General features: G+C 57.4%; 1 protein-coding gene and 1 non-coding gene across 4 annotated transcripts; both read right to left on the reverse strand.

Moving 5' to 3' along the window:
* Positions 1 to 338: 338 nt before the first annotated feature.
* Positions 339 to 15,119, reverse strand: PRKCSH (PRKCSH beta subunit of glucosidase II). Of its 3 annotated transcripts, none has more exons than XM_007995319.3 (18): positions 14,999 to 15,119; positions 14,506 to 14,664; positions 14,197 to 14,313; positions 13,035 to 13,130; positions 12,882 to 12,939; positions 9,989 to 10,106; positions 8,862 to 8,991; positions 5,710 to 5,794; positions 4,745 to 4,823; positions 3,906 to 3,992; positions 3,472 to 3,627; positions 3,280 to 3,376; positions 2,759 to 2,828; positions 2,421 to 2,510; positions 2,064 to 2,138; positions 1,878 to 1,977; positions 1,626 to 1,788; positions 339 to 663 (listed from the first exon to the last, which is right to left on the reverse strand). In XM_007995319.3, exons 2-17 carry the CDS (start codon positions 14,585 to 14,587, stop codon positions 1,642 to 1,644), a joined length of 1,587 nt encoding a protein of 528 aa, XP_007993510.3. In that variant the 5' UTR covers positions 14,588 to 14,664; positions 14,999 to 15,119; the 3' UTR covers positions 339 to 663; positions 1,626 to 1,641. The 3 variants fall into 3 exon arrangements, with proteins under 3 accessions (XP_007993510.3, XP_007993507.3, XP_007993509.3); XM_007995316.3 differs by having other exon boundaries at positions 3,451 to 3,627; XM_007995318.3 differs by having other exon boundaries at positions 3,451 to 3,627; positions 14,506 to 14,619; positions 14,999 to 15,088.
* On the reverse strand, positions 11,745 to 11,844 carry LOC119621882 (small nucleolar RNA U13). The gene has a single exon (XR_005238497.1). It is a non-coding gene; the product is annotated as a small nucleolar RNA U13 (small nucleolar RNA).
* Positions 15,120 to 15,322: the final 203 nt, after the last annotated feature.

Genomic DNA, 15,322 nt, shown 5'->3' on the forward strand with positions numbered 1-15,322 from the left:
ACAGCTGCGCGGGGAGCATGCAGGAGCATCCTGTGTGGTGGTACCCAGGCCCCTGTCCTCCTCTGGGCCTGGGTCTGTCTGCAGCAGGGGCTTTGGTCCCAGGAGGGAGCCCTTGGCCTCCACAGAGCACAGATGAGACCCAGGGAGGGTGGGACACGGGCTCGGATGGATGCTCAGACGGAAGTGGTCCAGGGTTCATCCATCTGGTATCTTCAGGAGTGAGCCCCACATGGCAAGGGGAGGCCTGGGCAGGATCTGCAGACAGCAGCGTCCCCTGCGCTCAACCCCTGCCCACACCCCGGTCCACACCCCAGCAACGCAAGACAAACACAGGCAAGTTTGGGTGGGGGATCACATTTATTGTATTGAGGTCACAGGTCAAGTCATTCACTGGTCCCCACCAGGAGGAGTGGCAGGGACAGGGCTGGGGTGGTGGGGTGAGTCACCAAGGTGGGGGGCCCAGGGAGGGCAAGCTCCTTTACCCATCTTTGGAGGCCATTGGGGCCTGGGAATGTGGACCAGCCCTGCCTGGGCCCCAGAACAGGGCACGAAGCCCCACAAAGGTCCTGCCCCACAGAGGAGGGCAACAGAGCCACAGGCAGCCCCGGACAGAGGGGCGGGTGGACGGCACTGCAGGGGCCGGCTTCATGTCTTCTTGCGGTTCTGGGGCAGGAGAAAGACCAGATTAGAAAGCTGGGGACGGCCGGGCACAGTGGTGTTTGTCTGTGGTCCCGGCTCCTTGGGAGGCTGAGGTGGGAAGATCACTTGAGGCCAGGAGTTGACCAGCCTGGAGACCTTGTCCATTTTCTCTTCTTTTTTTTTTTTTTAAGAGAGTCTCACTCTGTAACCCAGGCTGAAGAGTGTACTAGCATGATCTTGGCTCCATCTCCAACCTCCACCTCCAGGGTTCAAGTGATTCTTATGCTTCAGCTTCTCGAGCAGCTGGGACTACAGGCACCTACCACCGCACCCAGCTAATTTTTTTGTATTTTTAGTAGAGACAGGGTTTCACCATGTTGGTCAGGCTGGTCTCAAACTCCTGACCTCAAGTGATCCACCCGCCTCAGCCTCCCAAAGTGCTGGGATTAGAGATGTGAGCCACCACGCCTGGCCTATTTGTTTTAAAAAGTAAAAAAACAAAACAAAACCAAACAAAACCTTCTTTTAAAAAGCAGGGGATGGCCGGACACGGTAGCTCATGCCTGTAATCCCAACACTTTGGGAGGCCGAGGAGGGCGGATCACGAGGTCAGGAGATCGAGACCAACCTGGCTAACACAGTGAAACCCCGTCTCTACTAAAAATACAAAAAAATTAGCCGCGTGTGGTGACGGGCGCCTGTAGTCCCAGCTACTCGGGAGGCTGAGGCAGGAGAATGGCGTGAACCCAGGAGGTGGAGGTCGCAGTGAGCCGAGATCACGCCACTGCACTCCACATTCCAGCCTTGGCAACAAGAGTGAAACTCCATCAAAAAAAAAAAAAAAAAAAAAAAGCCAGGGGATGGCCGGGCACGGTGGTTCATACCTATAACCCCAGGTTGATAGAGTGGCCATGTGGGTCCAACTTCCTCAGGGGCCCGCCGCCTCCCCTTGCTGGGGCAGGCCGAGACTCCACCTCCCCACCCACCTCTGCGCCCATCCAGCTAGAGCTCGTCATGGTCGTCTTCGGTGGGTGCTTCAGGCGGTGGCTCCAGGCAGGCGGCTGGCGTCATCAGCTCCATGAGGTACTCGCAGCGACTGGGCTCCGTGGTGCTGGTCACCATGGTCTCTTTCCCGCATAGGAGGCGCACCTGGGGATGGGCAGACGGGCGCTCAGGAGGGTTCGGCTGGGCCAGGCCTGGGTCTCCCCACCCCGCCTCCCCACCCTGCAGGCACTCACGGTGGTGGAGCGGTTGGGGCCCTGCCAGCAGCCCGTGCCTTGCTCATACTTCATGGCACTGAACCTGTCGTGCTCGGGGCCAGCCCAGGAGCCCCAGGTGCTGCAAGAGACACAGGGTGCTGAGGGCTCGGCTGGTGTCGGGCACCAGGAGGAGGAAGAGGGAAGGGGCCAGCCCATGACACTCACCCGAGGCTGGTGGGAGAGCCCCCAAGTTTGGGTTTCTGCGAGACAAGCTTGAAGGGGCAGAGGCGGTAGACGTACCTGAGGAGGACCAGGCAATATGGGTGGGGGGACGCAGGGATCCCGGCCTCCTCCCGCGGCCCCTCCCTACCTCCTCCTGTCCCCGTGCACAGGGCACCTCCAACTCCAATCACCAACCCGAAGCCTGGTCCCTGGCTTCTGCTCCCCCTCAATATGGAGGGCAGCACTCTCAGGCCCCACCCTGCAGGTGGTTCCCCAGCCATCAGGAAACTGCCGGTGCCGCTTCCGGGGCCACCCGCCTCCCCCCCTGCTGGTGGGGGCCCCTGCACCCCTGGGACGCACTCGTTGGTGGTGAGCTCGTAGCACTGGCTGTACAGGTAGGCAAACTCCCCGTTGGGGCCAAAGTCAAAAGAAATCTCTTGCTCCAGGTTCCTGGAAGTGGAGGCAGAGCGGTTAAAGGGCAGCTGGGGACGCCAGCGCCTGCCCCAGGACGACAGACACAGGAGGGCCTGGGTGAGCTGTGGTGCCCAGGCTGTCCTCCCTGCCACCTCCGGAGAACCCTCCCTGCAGGGGCCAGGCCCAGCCTGCGGTTGCCTCAGTGATTCCCCACGACTGGCTCCCCTGGGAGCCGGGGAGCAGGCACTGTGGGACGGGTGTCCCGCCTCCTCAGCCCCCGCTACCTGATGGACTCCTCCATGTCCTTCAGCGACCGCTCGGCCTCCTCGAACTTGTTGCGGGCCTCCTGGGCAGCTGGGGGAGGGGCTGGAGGTCAGAGACGTCCTCACCCCCACCCAGGAGGATGGGGAACGGGGTTCCACGGATGCGGCTGTGTCCTCCTCTACGCTGATTTTGCTTTGGCCAAGGGCTTTGCCCAGACAGACCTGAGGGCCTCACCAGCTACGGAACAGCCCCAACTTGCTGCCCAGGCTTGCGGCTCCGGAGGGACTGGGGCCAGGGCTCCTGGGGCCCGCCAGGAGCGACACAAACAAACTGCGGCCCTCGGGGAGGCAGAAGGGCCCCTTGGGGTTGGCGAGGGTGGGACTGGCTTACTCCAGGCCCCCTTCCTGGACTCCCCAAGATACTGGGGCGTGTGCTGGCCGAGTCAGAGCAGGGGCTGAGCTCAGGATCTTCCCCTGATCTACGCCACCACAGCAGGAAAAGCTGGGCCCACCCAAGGAGCCGGGCCCCTGCCCGCCCTCACCATCGATGAAGGCCTGCGTCTGCTCGTCGTACGGCGGCATCTTGTCTTCCTCGGCAGGGCTGGCTGGCTGCGGGGGTGCCAGTGGCAGTAGGGCCTCCTGGGGAAGGGGCAGGGTCAGTGAGCAGCCCTTCCCCCACCCTCTCTGTCTCCCCTTCTCCCCCAAACACAGACCTTGGGCTGCTCCCCCTGCACCTCAGAATCCTCCTCCTCCTCCTCTTCTTCTTCAGCCTCCTCTTCTTCCTCCTCCTCCTCCTCCTCTTCCGTGGGTGGCGAGGGCACTGGTGGCTGCTCCTCCTTGGGCTCCGTCAAGTCAGGGGCAGAAGGTGCTGGAAGGTCAGTGGGCAGTGCCTGGCGGGTGAGCAGCGTGGTCGGTGCTGTGGACTCAGGGTTCACCCACACCCTCAGGCTCACACCACAGCCCAAGGGGCAGCCTCGGCGTCTCTGCCCCTCCTGCGGGGCCTGCAGGGAGGACCGACAGCTGGGGTGGGGGAGCCTCTGTGGGGGGTGCTGGGGCCGCCCAGCTGGCCAGGGTGGCCGGGTGCCAGAACTGGAGGCAGCTCCTTTGTGAGGCGGGGTGGGGCCAGTGTCAGAGGAGGACCAAGTCCCCTCCCTTGCCCTCCACTGACCTCGGACCGGTACTTGTCCCTGATGGCGGCCCAGACGCGGTCGAAGAAAGAGGTGGCGTCTGTCTGTGTGTCCCCGCTGAGGAGGGCCTGTGTGTGTTGGGGGTGGTGTCAAGATCTAGGCCACCACGTGTCCCCTTTCCCGGCCACCCCAGGCACCCGCACTGTGGTGCCAGGCACGGGAGGGCTGGGCCCTGGGCCCTTATGACCAGGCCGGGGCCACGCCACTGAGGCACTGCGGCCAGAAGGGGGCAGCACAGGCCCGTGGGAGGGGAGGAGGGGGCCGCGGGCTGCAGTGGTTGGGGGCACTGAGACAGAAAGAGAGAGGCAGACAGACGGATGGACGGACAACGGACGTACAGACGGAGGAAGAGAGAGCCCAGGATCAGAGAGGGCCAGGCCCTCCAAGGGAGAGGCCAAGGCCAAGGCTGCAGAGGGACAGGGAGAAACTCAGGGGAGGGCAGAGAAGGGGGGCAAAAAGCCAGGGGCCACAGGGAAGGAGGGGAATAGGAAAGGAGACGGACTGCGGAAGATGGGGGTGGGGAGGAGGGGAATCGGGGAGGAGGGAAATAGGGCGGGACAGGGATAGGGGAGAAAGGGGACTGGGTGCTCAAACAGCAGGGACAGTGGGGGCAGGCGGGGGAAACGGGCTCCAGCCCGACCTGGCTCCATCCCGGGTCCTGCCAGGTGGGAAGCAGCCCTGAGTGGCTGCCATCCATCCCAGCTCACCAGAGGAGGCGTCCCAGGCCAGCAGGGAGCTTTCCTTGGTTCCCCACCTGTGCCCTGAGGTCACCCTGGGGCAATGCTTCCAGAAGTCCCCAGCCAAGGGGCAGCCGAGGTACCTGAGCTTCTGCTTCCGACAACGCCCCATCCCCATCTGTGTCCAGCTCTGGATGAGTCTGCAGCTCGGTCACCGAGACCCTGTGGGGGCGTGGTAGAAACAGACTGGAGGGGTGATGCCCCAAAGGCTCTCAGTTGGGGGCACCACGTGGCCCACCTGCTCTTCCCTGCCAGGGCCTACCCTGAACTTGCTTCAGGAACTCAAGGTGCAGGGGCCTCCCCGCCTTCCTGCCCCTTCCTCAGGACTCCATGACCCCAAAGGGGCTCAAAGTAAGTGGTGGGACTGGGAGATACCTGGACCCCCAAATCCCTGATGACCTCTCTCCCAACTCACCCAGGTGGCACCTCCTTCCACCCTCAGAACCCGGCACATTGAAGCCATCTACCTTGGTCCTCCACCCAGCAAAGCCCACCCCCACCCTTGCCCATTCTGCCCATTTGGTCCCTCTGAAGCCCCCTGCTCCTTGGCACCCCACATCTCCTAGGCTCCTCGTGTGTCCCTCAGCCCCCAAAAGTCCACCCTCCACCAGGTAACCCAGCAAGTTCAGAGGCACAGCCAGGATTCTACCCAGAGCGTAGAGTGGGGCTGGGAAAAGCAATCCTCAAAAAACACTTCCTGAGGCTGAGGGTCTGTGCCCAGCTCCCATCATGGGACGCCTAGCCACACTTCCTGAGGCTGAGGGTCTGTGCTCAGCTCCGATCACTGGACGCCTAGCCACTCTTCCTGGGGCTGAGGGTCTGTGCCCAGCTCCTGGGGAGAAGGTGGTCCCCCTATCTCCTCGCCCAGGGCATCCTGGACCCAGCCATCCATGAGTAAGAGGCGGGGTCACACAGGGCTTGGGATCAGCCTGGACCCCATGACGGGGGAACCCAGGGGGAGCTCTGGCTGGTTTCTAGAGGCGAGGGTGGCAGGAAGGGAAACCCAGGCCCATGGAAGGGGGCGCAGCTCCAACTTGGGGACACTCACGTCCCGTCCATGTCGTCATCCAGCTCCTGGAAGGCATCAGCCGCCAGCTCCTGCTCCCGTTGGACCTTGGCGGCAGCCAGCTGCTCTGTAAAGAAGCCACCTCTGTCACCCCCTGCCCACCCACTGGCTCCCACCAACCCCACACCCCACAGGGTCATTTGCCACTAAGTGCCTACTATGTGCCTGGCCCCAGGCTGGACCCTGGGGACACGACTGTGGAGGAGACAAAGGTCCCTGCCCTTCCCGGGGGAGGACAGACGAGGAGCAAGGTGGCTGGTTGAAGCCTGGTTGTGTTGGGGGAGACTGGGGCAGGGTGGGGAGTGCAGGGGCAGAGGCCCACCCGTGGGGCTGGAGCAAGGAGGTGGGAAGCCAGGTGGCAGAGGGCGGCCCTGTCAGGCCACTGTTGGGACAGAGGTGGGGGCGAGGGCGGAAGCCAGGTGACAACAAGGGATGGCCCAGGCTGGGGGCCGAGGAAGAAGCACAGAGCAGAGGAAGATTCTGGGGAGACGCGCATGGGGTGTGCAGACAGTCAGAGGTGGGAGATGGGGTTGGGGAGAGGAGAGCGGCCACTGAGACTTTAGGTTTAGGACCTGGCAGAGGCATGTCAGGGGCAGGGCTGCCAGGAATGAGACTTCATGGCCAAGGACGCTGGGAGATGGGGAGGATACAGGGAGGATACAGGGAGGGAGACCGGTCCTGGGGGCATCTTGGGGATCCCCAGGGCTAGTCCCAGGAAGAGTGGCCAGCCGGACAGAAGGGGACTGAGCCTCTGTACCAAAAGTCCCTCCTTTATCTGTCATTACTTTATCTAACCTAAGCAGAGGGGGAAGCAGCCACAACAGTGGCTCCAATGATTAAGTGCCTACTGTATACCAGGATTCATTTCCCACTGTATACCAAGCTCCAGCTTGGTCCTCTACGAACAGAATAAAAACAGCGGGTATTTCCTCTAGAGAGTCCTGGGTCACCCCAGGAGATGCCACATGTCCCAGCAGACCTGGCTGACACTGTTCTGAGTCTCATAGATGAGGGCCTGAGGGGTCCCTGACCTTTCCATGGGTGAAGGCACTTGTCCATCATCACCCAGTCAGGGAGAGGTGTAGCCTGGGGCCCAAACCAGGCCATTTGCCCTCGGAGCCCTGGCTCAGCCCCACCACCCTTTGGGAATCTGGGTCAAAACACGGCGCTTCCCTATGATTCCACAGCTGCACACTGAGAACACGTCCTGAGGAAAATCAGGCCTGAAGCTGCCCACACCCACGTGAAAGGAAGCTCGCAGCACGGCAAAGGTTCAGGGGCAGACAGAGCCAGTGAACTCCCACTCTACGTGCAATGCGGCCTTGCCAAAAAAACACCAGGCCCTAGCACCAAAAACAAATAAAGAAAGGAAATCATATCTTCAGTCGCAGACAGAGCTGGGCGTCGTGGCTCATGCCTGTAATCCCAATACTTTGGGAGGTCAAAGCAGGCCACCTGAGGTCAGGAGTTCGAGACCAGCCTGGCCAACATCGTGAAACCCCATCTCCACTAAGAATACAAAAATTAGCTGGCTGTGGTGGCAGGTGCCTGTAATCCCAGCTACTCAGGAAGCCTAGGCAGGAGAATCACTTGAATCCAGGAGGTGGAGGTTGCAGTGAGCACAGATCATGCCATTGGCACTGCAGCCTACGCAACAGAGCGAGACTCCATCTCAAAAATAAATAAATTAAAAAAATTTTTCAGTTGCAGACAAAAGGACAAACCCCAGATAGATAAAGCTCTTTTATTATTATTATTATTATTTTAGATGAAGTCTTGCTCTGTCACCCAGGCTGGAGTGCAGTCAGCTCACTGCAACCTCTGTCTCCCGGGTTCCAGCGCTTCTCCTGCCTCAGCTTCCCGAGTAGCTGGGACCACAGGCAGACACCACCACACCCAGCTAATTTTTGGTTGGTTGGTTGGTTTGAGACTGAGTCTCACTCTGTTGCCAGGCTGGAATACAGGGGCGCAATCTCGGCTCACTGAAACCTCCAACTTCCTGGTTCAAGGGATTCTCCTGCCTCAGCCTCCCAAGTAGCTGGGATTACAGGCACGCACCACCATGTCCAGCTAATTTTTGTATTTTTAGTAGAGATGAGTTCCACCATGTTGGTCAGGATGGTCTCAATCTCCTGACCTCGTGATCCGCCTGCCTCAGCCTCCCAAAGTGCTGGGATTATAGGCCTGAGCCACTGCGCCTGGCTGTATTTTTTTCTTTTTTTTCTTGAGATGGAGTCTCGCTCTGTTGCCCAGGCTGGAGTGCAGTGGCTCGATCTAGGCTCACTGCAAGCTCTGCCTCCCAGGTTCACGCCATTCTCCTGCCTCAGCCTCCTGAGTAGCTGGGACTACAGGTGCCCGCCACCACGCCCGGCTAATTTTTTTGTTATTTCTTTTAGTAGAGACAGGGTTTCACTGTGTTAGCCAGGATGGTCTCAATCTCCTGATCTCGTGATCTGCCGGCCTCGGCCTCCCAAAGTGCTGGGATTACAGGTGTGAGCCACTGCGCCTGGCCAAAAAAAAGCTCTTACAATTAGTGAAGACAAATACCAAACACTTGATAGGAAAAATGGTCACTGGATTAAGTTAAGTCCTGCTAAAGTCAAATAACAAAATCTACCTTGATGTTAAAAGGATGTAGGCGGCCAGGCGTGGTGGCTCGCGCCTGTAATCCCAACACTTTGGGAGGCCGAGGCACGTGGATCACTTGAGGTCAGGAGTTCAGGACCAGCCTGGCCAACATTGCGAAGCCCCGTCTCTACTAAAAATACAAAACAATTAGCTAAATGTGGTGGCAGGTGCCTGTAATTCCAGCTACTCAGGAGGCTGAGGCACAAGAATTGCTTGAACCTGGGAGGCAGAGGTTGCAGTGAGCTGAGATCACGCCACTGTATTCCAGCCTGGGTGGCAGAGGGAGACACTGTCTCAAAAAAAAAAAAAATTATTTAAACAATTTTTTAAAAGGAGGCTCCTGACATACGCCACAATCCAAGCAAACCTCAAAGCACACAAGGCAATGGACACCATGATCAAAAATCTGCTGAAACTGACAGCAGATAATGAGCGAGAGGCTCCCAGGCCCAGACGCCTCCCACCCAGGAACCGAAGGTGAGTCCTCCGGCCACTTTATGCCATACCTTCCCACAGCTTCTGGTGCTGCTCTTTGGCCTCTTTCTCTGGCTTCTCGGCTTCTTCCTTCACTGTCCGCAGCATCTCCACCTGGTCTTCCAGAGACTTCTTCCCAGCCTGGAGCTCAACGAGCTTTTTCTGGGTGGGCAGAAGGCAAGAGACCGGCTCTCCTCGGTTCTGCCTCCTCCTTATTGACTACTACCTCCCCGCCTCTACTCCACAGGGCAGCAGGGGGATGTCGCAAGATACACACCAAGATGGGTCTCTCTCCCAAGCTGGGCTTCCCTGCAGCCCTCTGGAGAGAAGCCCAAACGCCTCAATGTAGCCCGCAAGGCCCTACGTAATCAGGCCCCTGGCTGGTTCTCCAGCTCCATTTGCCCATCTCTATCTTACTAGGATCCAGTTGCCCTGACAACAGGCAGACCCCCCCAAACGCTCTTCTGCCTCCGGTTCTTCAAACATGCTGTTCCTTCAGCCTGGGACACTCTACCTGGCTAACTCCAAATTACCCAGCAGATTTCATCTGAGATAGAGGCCTCCTCCTCCAAGAAGCCTTCCCTGCCTCTTGCCCCCACGACAGAGAGGGAGAGGAACCGGGCAAGAAGTCTCTACCCCACATTTCCCTTTGTCCAGCAGCCCTGGCTGGCTGTCCCTCCCGCTAGCAATGAATCCCTTGAGGCAGATGCAGGTCGGTTTCCAGCCTCCCGTCCAGTACACAGGCAAGGCAGGGAGAGAGACATGCCTAGGGACCCCAAAGAACCCACCCTATGGAATTAATCCGGCTGCTACTGGCTGATGTTATCTTGTTAACATCAGCCCATCTTACAGGAAATGGCACCACAGAACCTGGATACAGAAAAGCAACCCTCCCGTCCCCAGGAGGCAGCCAGGCCCTTCTAGCCTGCTTTAATCTGATGTCCAAGGCCCTGATAAAGCTGACAGCCTTCCATTTAGGAACTATTATACTTAGCCAATGACTAAACGCCTAGCACACAACTGAGAAAGCAAAGCTCAGAAAGGCAGTCACTTGCCCCAGAACAGCAGTCAGGGGCAAACCCCTCCCCAGCCTTGCAGGCCCCTGCTAGGAGGCCTCGAGGCCCAGATCACCGTGCGGCAGCCCCCTCGGGCTTCTTACCTGCTTCTCCTCCCGCGCCTTCTTCCAGTCCTCAATAAGGATCTTCTTCAGGCGGAACCCCTCGCGGGTGACCTCGGCCATCTGCTGAAGGGACTCCCTCTCCTTACGGCCCTTCTCTCTGCGGTGGGGGGACACACAGGCACCACCAGAGGGGCACTTAGGCTCCATCAGGTCTGCCTCTTCCCAGATAGCTCAATCCAGCTGTGGCCCCCACCAAGACATGCTGGGAAAGATGAGAGCACACCCTCCTCCCAGTCTCCCAGGTTCTCTCAACATCAGCATCCTTCATTCCTGTCCCTGAAAGAGGGACAGTGGGTTCTGTAGGCCCCTGGGGTCAGGGAAGGGACTAGGGAGTGCCGGGAGGTGGGGATATCAACTCTCAAGAGACAGGAGACCGGCTGGGTGTGGTGGTTCATGCCTGTAATCCCAGCACTTTGAGAGGCCAAGGCAGGAGGATCACTTGAGCCCAGGAGTTCGCAACCAGCCTGGACAACATATAAAGACCCTACCTTTACATATAATTAAAACAAACAAACAAAAAAACCACAGAAGACAGAAACAACAGAAATCACGACTCCCAGACAAAAAGACAATCTGGTTATTAAGTGTGTTGGTGGGCCGAGCGCCGTGGCTCATGCCTGTAATCCCTGCACTTTGGGAGCCCGAGGCGGGTGGATCACGAGGTCAGGAGATCGAGACTATCCTGGCTAACACGGTGAAACCCCGTCTCCACTAAAAATACACACACAAAAAAAATTTAGCCAGGCGTAGTGGCGGGCACCTGTGGTCCCAGCTACTCGGGAGGCTGAGGCAGGAGAATGGCGTGAACCCAGGAGGCAGAGCTTGCAATGAGGGGAGATCACACCACTGCACTCCAGCCTGGGCAACAGAGCGAGAATCCAACTCAAAAAAAAAAACAAAGTCTGTTGGTTGTGTTCAATCTACCTTCTACTTAACAGATGTGGAATCCAGAGAGTTTACTGCCAACAACTGATAGGACTTTGGTTTTTTTTTACTTTTTAGCTCACTGCAACCTCTGCTTCCCAGGCCCAAGCAATCTTCCTGCCTCAGCATCCTGGGTACCCAAGACTACAGACACACACCAACATACCCAGCTAATTTTTAAAAAATTTTCAGCCTGGCACGGTGGCTCACGCCTGTAATCCCAGCACTTTGGGAGGCCAAGGCGGGTGGATCACGAGGTCAGGAGTTCGAGACCAGCCTGGCCAATATGATGAAATACCGTCTCTATTAAAAATACAAAAATTTAGCCGGGTGTGGTGATGGGTGCCTGTAGTCCTGGCTACTCGGGAGGCTGAGGCAGAAGAATTGCTTGAACCTGGGAGGTGGAGGCTGCAGTGAGCCAAGATCGTGCCACTGCACTCCATACAGCCTGGGCAACACAGTGAGACTCTGTCTCAAAAAAAAATTTTTTTTCAGAGAGATGGGTCTCACTTTGTTGCCCAAGCTGGTCTCAAACTCCTGGGCTCAGGTGATCCTCTCGCCTCAGCCTCCCAAAATGCTGGGATTACAGGTGTGAGCCACGTGCCCAACCAGTAATTTTTTAAATTATAATTTCCAATTTTTATTTTTACTTTTTATTTTTCTTTTACTTCTTATAGAGATGGGGTCTCGCTCTTTTGCCCAGGCTGGTCTCAAACTCCTGGGCTCAAGCAATCTTCCTGTCTCGGCCTCCCAAAACGCTGGGATTATAAACATGAGCCACCGTGAGCTGGGCCTTATTTTTATTTTTTCATGTCAGACAGGTAATGTGCCAAGGTCACAACAACGTTTAAGGGAGGCACATTTCTCACACGTGCATAAAAAACTAATCATCGTGGCCAAGCGCGGTGGCTTAGCACCTCAGCGGGAGGCTGAGGTGGGCAGATCACCTGAGGTCAGGCGTTCGAGGCCAGCCTGGCCAACATGGTGAAACCCCATCTCTACTAAAAATACAAAAGTTAGCCGGGTACGGTGGGGCACACCTGTATTCTCAGCTACTTGGGAGGCTGAGGCGTGAGAATTGCTTGAACCCAGAGGGCAGAGGTTGCAGTGAGCTGACATCACGCCATTGCACTCCAGCCTGGGCGACAGAGTGAGACCCCGTCTCAAAAATAAATAAATAAATAAAAATAAATCATCGTGCTTATGAACTATAAAAGGATCAGTTGGCAGGAATTGAGAACAGCTGTTCCTCTAGATGCCACAATCCCCATCCCTCCTTATTGTCTCATACTCAGTCTCCTTCTGTTGTATACTTTTTTGTGTGTGTGTGTGTGAGACAGAGTCTCGCTCTGTTGCCCAGGCTGGAGTACAGTGGTGCGATCTCAGCTCACTGCAAGCTCCGTCTCCCGGGTTTACGCCATTCTCCTGCCTCAGCCTGTAGCTGGGACTACAGGCGCCTGCCACCACGCCCGGCTAATTTTTTTTGTATTTTTAGTAGAGACGGGGTTTCACCGTGGTTTGGATCTCCTAACCTCGTGAACTGCCCGCCTCAGCCTCCCAAAGTGCTGGGATTACAGGCGTGAGCCACCGCGCCTGGCCTCCTTCTGTTGTATACTTTACCTGCCTGTGGGTGTATAGGTTTTCAGGGCCCACTGCAGATTGTAACAATGGAAAGTTTAGAGTCCAAGTGCCGGCTCTGCTCTCTCCTGTGTGACCCTGGGGAAGTCATTTCCCTTTCTAAACTTGAGTTCCCCCATCTGTTGAATTGGGAAACAATCCTACCTGCTTCCACACTAGAGGGAAAGGTGGGGATTAGGATTTACAAGGCACCTGGCACAGACAGAGCACCCGATACAGAAAAGCAGAGAGAGAGTGGGCCTGATTCACTGAGTGGAGCCAGGCAAAGTCGTGGAGTGGGGTGATGGGAGGGGTACTGTCACCCACATACTTGCAGGTGTTCTCACAGACGATGCCGCTGTTGTACTCGTCTGTTCCATCGCAGCAGTCTGCGGCAGAGGCAGAAGCCAAGATCAGACCTGGCAGTGCCTCCACCCTCCCTCCCTCTACCACCTTTCCAGAATCCTGGTGCATCGTCACTTACCACAAACACCATCGTTGACCCGGTTAGAGGGGATATACAGGGGCTTATAGCCAGTGTTGGTGCAGTGGAAGCTGCCGTTAGGACAGGCAGCCGTGCCTGTGAGGAAGAAGGGAGGGAAGGTTTTCAGTCAGGTGAGGGCCAGACGTGTCTCATCCATCCACAGACAAGAGCCCCCGACCCACCCTGCACACAGAGAGCACAAGAAAGACAAGGACCAAAAGAAAGGGAAGAGTTGTACCCGGCACACCCCGGGCTTGAAACAAAGCTTTCCAGTGCTGCCTCCTGCCTCTTCTCACTGAGGTCCTTCAAAACAGGGTCTCTGCCTGGCACTGTGGTTCATGCCTGTAATTTCAGCACTTTGGGAGGCCGAGACGGGTGGATCACCTGAGGTGATGAGTTTGAGACCAGCCTGGCCAACACGGTGAAACCCCGTCTCTACTAAAAATACAAAAAATTAGCCGGGCGTGGTGGCGTGTGCCTGTAATCCCAGCTACTCAGGAGGCTGAGGCAGGAGAATCGCTTGAACCCGGGAGGCGGAGGTTGCAGTGAACCAAGATCGTGCCACTGCACTCCAGCCTGGGCGATAAGAGTGAAACTCCATCTCAAAGAAAACTCAAAATAAAACGGCCTCATCCAGGCATGGTGGCTTGCACCTGTAACCCCAGCACTTTGGAAGGCCAAGGCAGGAGGATGACTTGAGCCCAAGAGTTCCAGGCTGCAGTGAGCTACAATCATGCCACTGTACTCCAGCCTCAGCAACACAGCAGGACCCTGTCTCTTCACAAAACAGAAAAACAAAAAGCCAGGGTTTCCCTTCACCTCTGTCTCCTGCTGGATTGCTCTTGGCCCCACCCTGTCTCCCACTTCCAGGGGTTTGCCCATGTTGGCCCCTCCATCTGCAGCACCCTCAGGATTCAACTGAAACCTCACCTCCTTGGAGGAGCCTTTTCTGACCTCTAGACTTTGGAGTAGGACGACTCTGGACTCCTCCAGCTGCCCGGGGCCATAAGACTGACCACTGACCACTGACCACTGACTGCTGGGCTTGTTTCTGCCCACTCAAGGGGGAGTCAGCATAGGGAGTATCTTGGTCACACAGACAGGGCCTGGCACTGAGCAGCGTTCAATAAATATCTGATGAATGAACAGAGAAAAGGCTCACCTGGCTCGTCAGAGCCATCTTTGCAGTCGCAATAGTCATCGTTGACCTGATCGAATGGGATGGTGGCCGAACCGTCCAGGCAGGTGAAAGGCTTGGACTCATCATAGAAGTGATGATCTGTGGGGTGCAGGAAGCTCAGCCCAGGGCAGGAAAGCGCCTTCTCCACCAAATACCACCTCTGTCCTCCCACCCCCACCAGCGGAGCACTACCGGGAAACTGAGGCAAAAGGTTGTAAATGCCTATCCCCAAGGCCCAATGTTGGCCCCTCCCACCTCCAGCCTGGCGGGAGGGTGAACAGGAGGACTCACTGGTGAGGGAGACGCCCCGGGGCCTCTTGACCTCCACGGCCCAGCACACGGGTAGCAGCAGCAGCAGGAGCGGCAGCAGCATCTCGCCAGAGGCTCTGAGGCCCGAAACGGGTTCTGTGGGAGGAAGCCGAAAGCGGGAAGATGCGCTGTGTCTTCACGCTGCAGGAAGAAAGGGGATCCCGGTCAGTGGGAGAGGGCTACTTCCAGCCAATTGGATTCCTCCATGGCTTCCAGGCAATGAGGCCTCACTTTGTTTCCGATATGGGGGTGAGAGGCAGCGATCTCCCCAATCCTGGCCAGTCTCACTTTGCTCAAATCAATGGCGAGGATCTCAAGATCTCAAAACCTCCGCTCCCTGTGCCCAATTGTGACCCAATTCCCGCCAACAGGCCAAAGGGGTTAACAGTTTCCGCCATCCACACCCACACATGCACCCTCCGGTTGCCCCCTGCAGGAAACTGAGGTGCCCTCCCACCCGCTAGTTCACACATACACGAGGCCGGAGCAAAGGTCAGTATCCACCGCTCCCCTCTTGTCCGGCAGCCACGGTTCCTGCTGCAGAAAGAAAGCGGAAATGTCTGCACCCGTCACTTCCGGTCGTACGTCCCGCACCGGGAACGGGGAGTCAGGGTAGCCATGTTGGGAGAGTCAGGAGTAGGGGCGGTGCCAAAGCCGAGACGGCCATCTTGGGCAGGACTGTGAAGCCTTAGGATGGTTCTGGGGGCTAGCTCTTAATGGCGGCGCAACGTACCTCCATCTTGGGAGTGGCGGCTTCTCAAGCCGGAAAGAAAGTTCCTGAAAAATGCCCACGAACCCC

The sequence above is a fragment of the Chlorocebus sabaeus genome, chromosome 6 (genome assembly GCF_047675955.1).
Source record: "Chlorocebus sabaeus isolate Y175 chromosome 6, mChlSab1.0.hap1, whole genome shotgun sequence".
In the NCBI taxonomy this organism is placed as follows: Eukaryota; Metazoa; Chordata; class Mammalia; order Primates; family Cercopithecidae; genus Chlorocebus; species Chlorocebus sabaeus.

Coding starts and splice junctions, on each gene's coding strand:
- PRKCSH (XM_007995316.3), bottom strand. CDS start 14,587: ATGCTGCTGCCGCTCCTGCTGCTGCTGCTACCCGTGTGCTGGGCCGTG. Junction 3,993..4,744: donor TGTCGGAAGCAGAAGCTCAG/GTACCTCGGCTG, acceptor CAACACACACAG/GCCCTCCTCAGCGGGGACAC. Junction 2,139..2,420: donor TACGAGCTCACCACCAACGA/GTGCGTCCCAGG, acceptor GGTCCTCCTCAG/GTACGTCTACCGCCTCTGCC.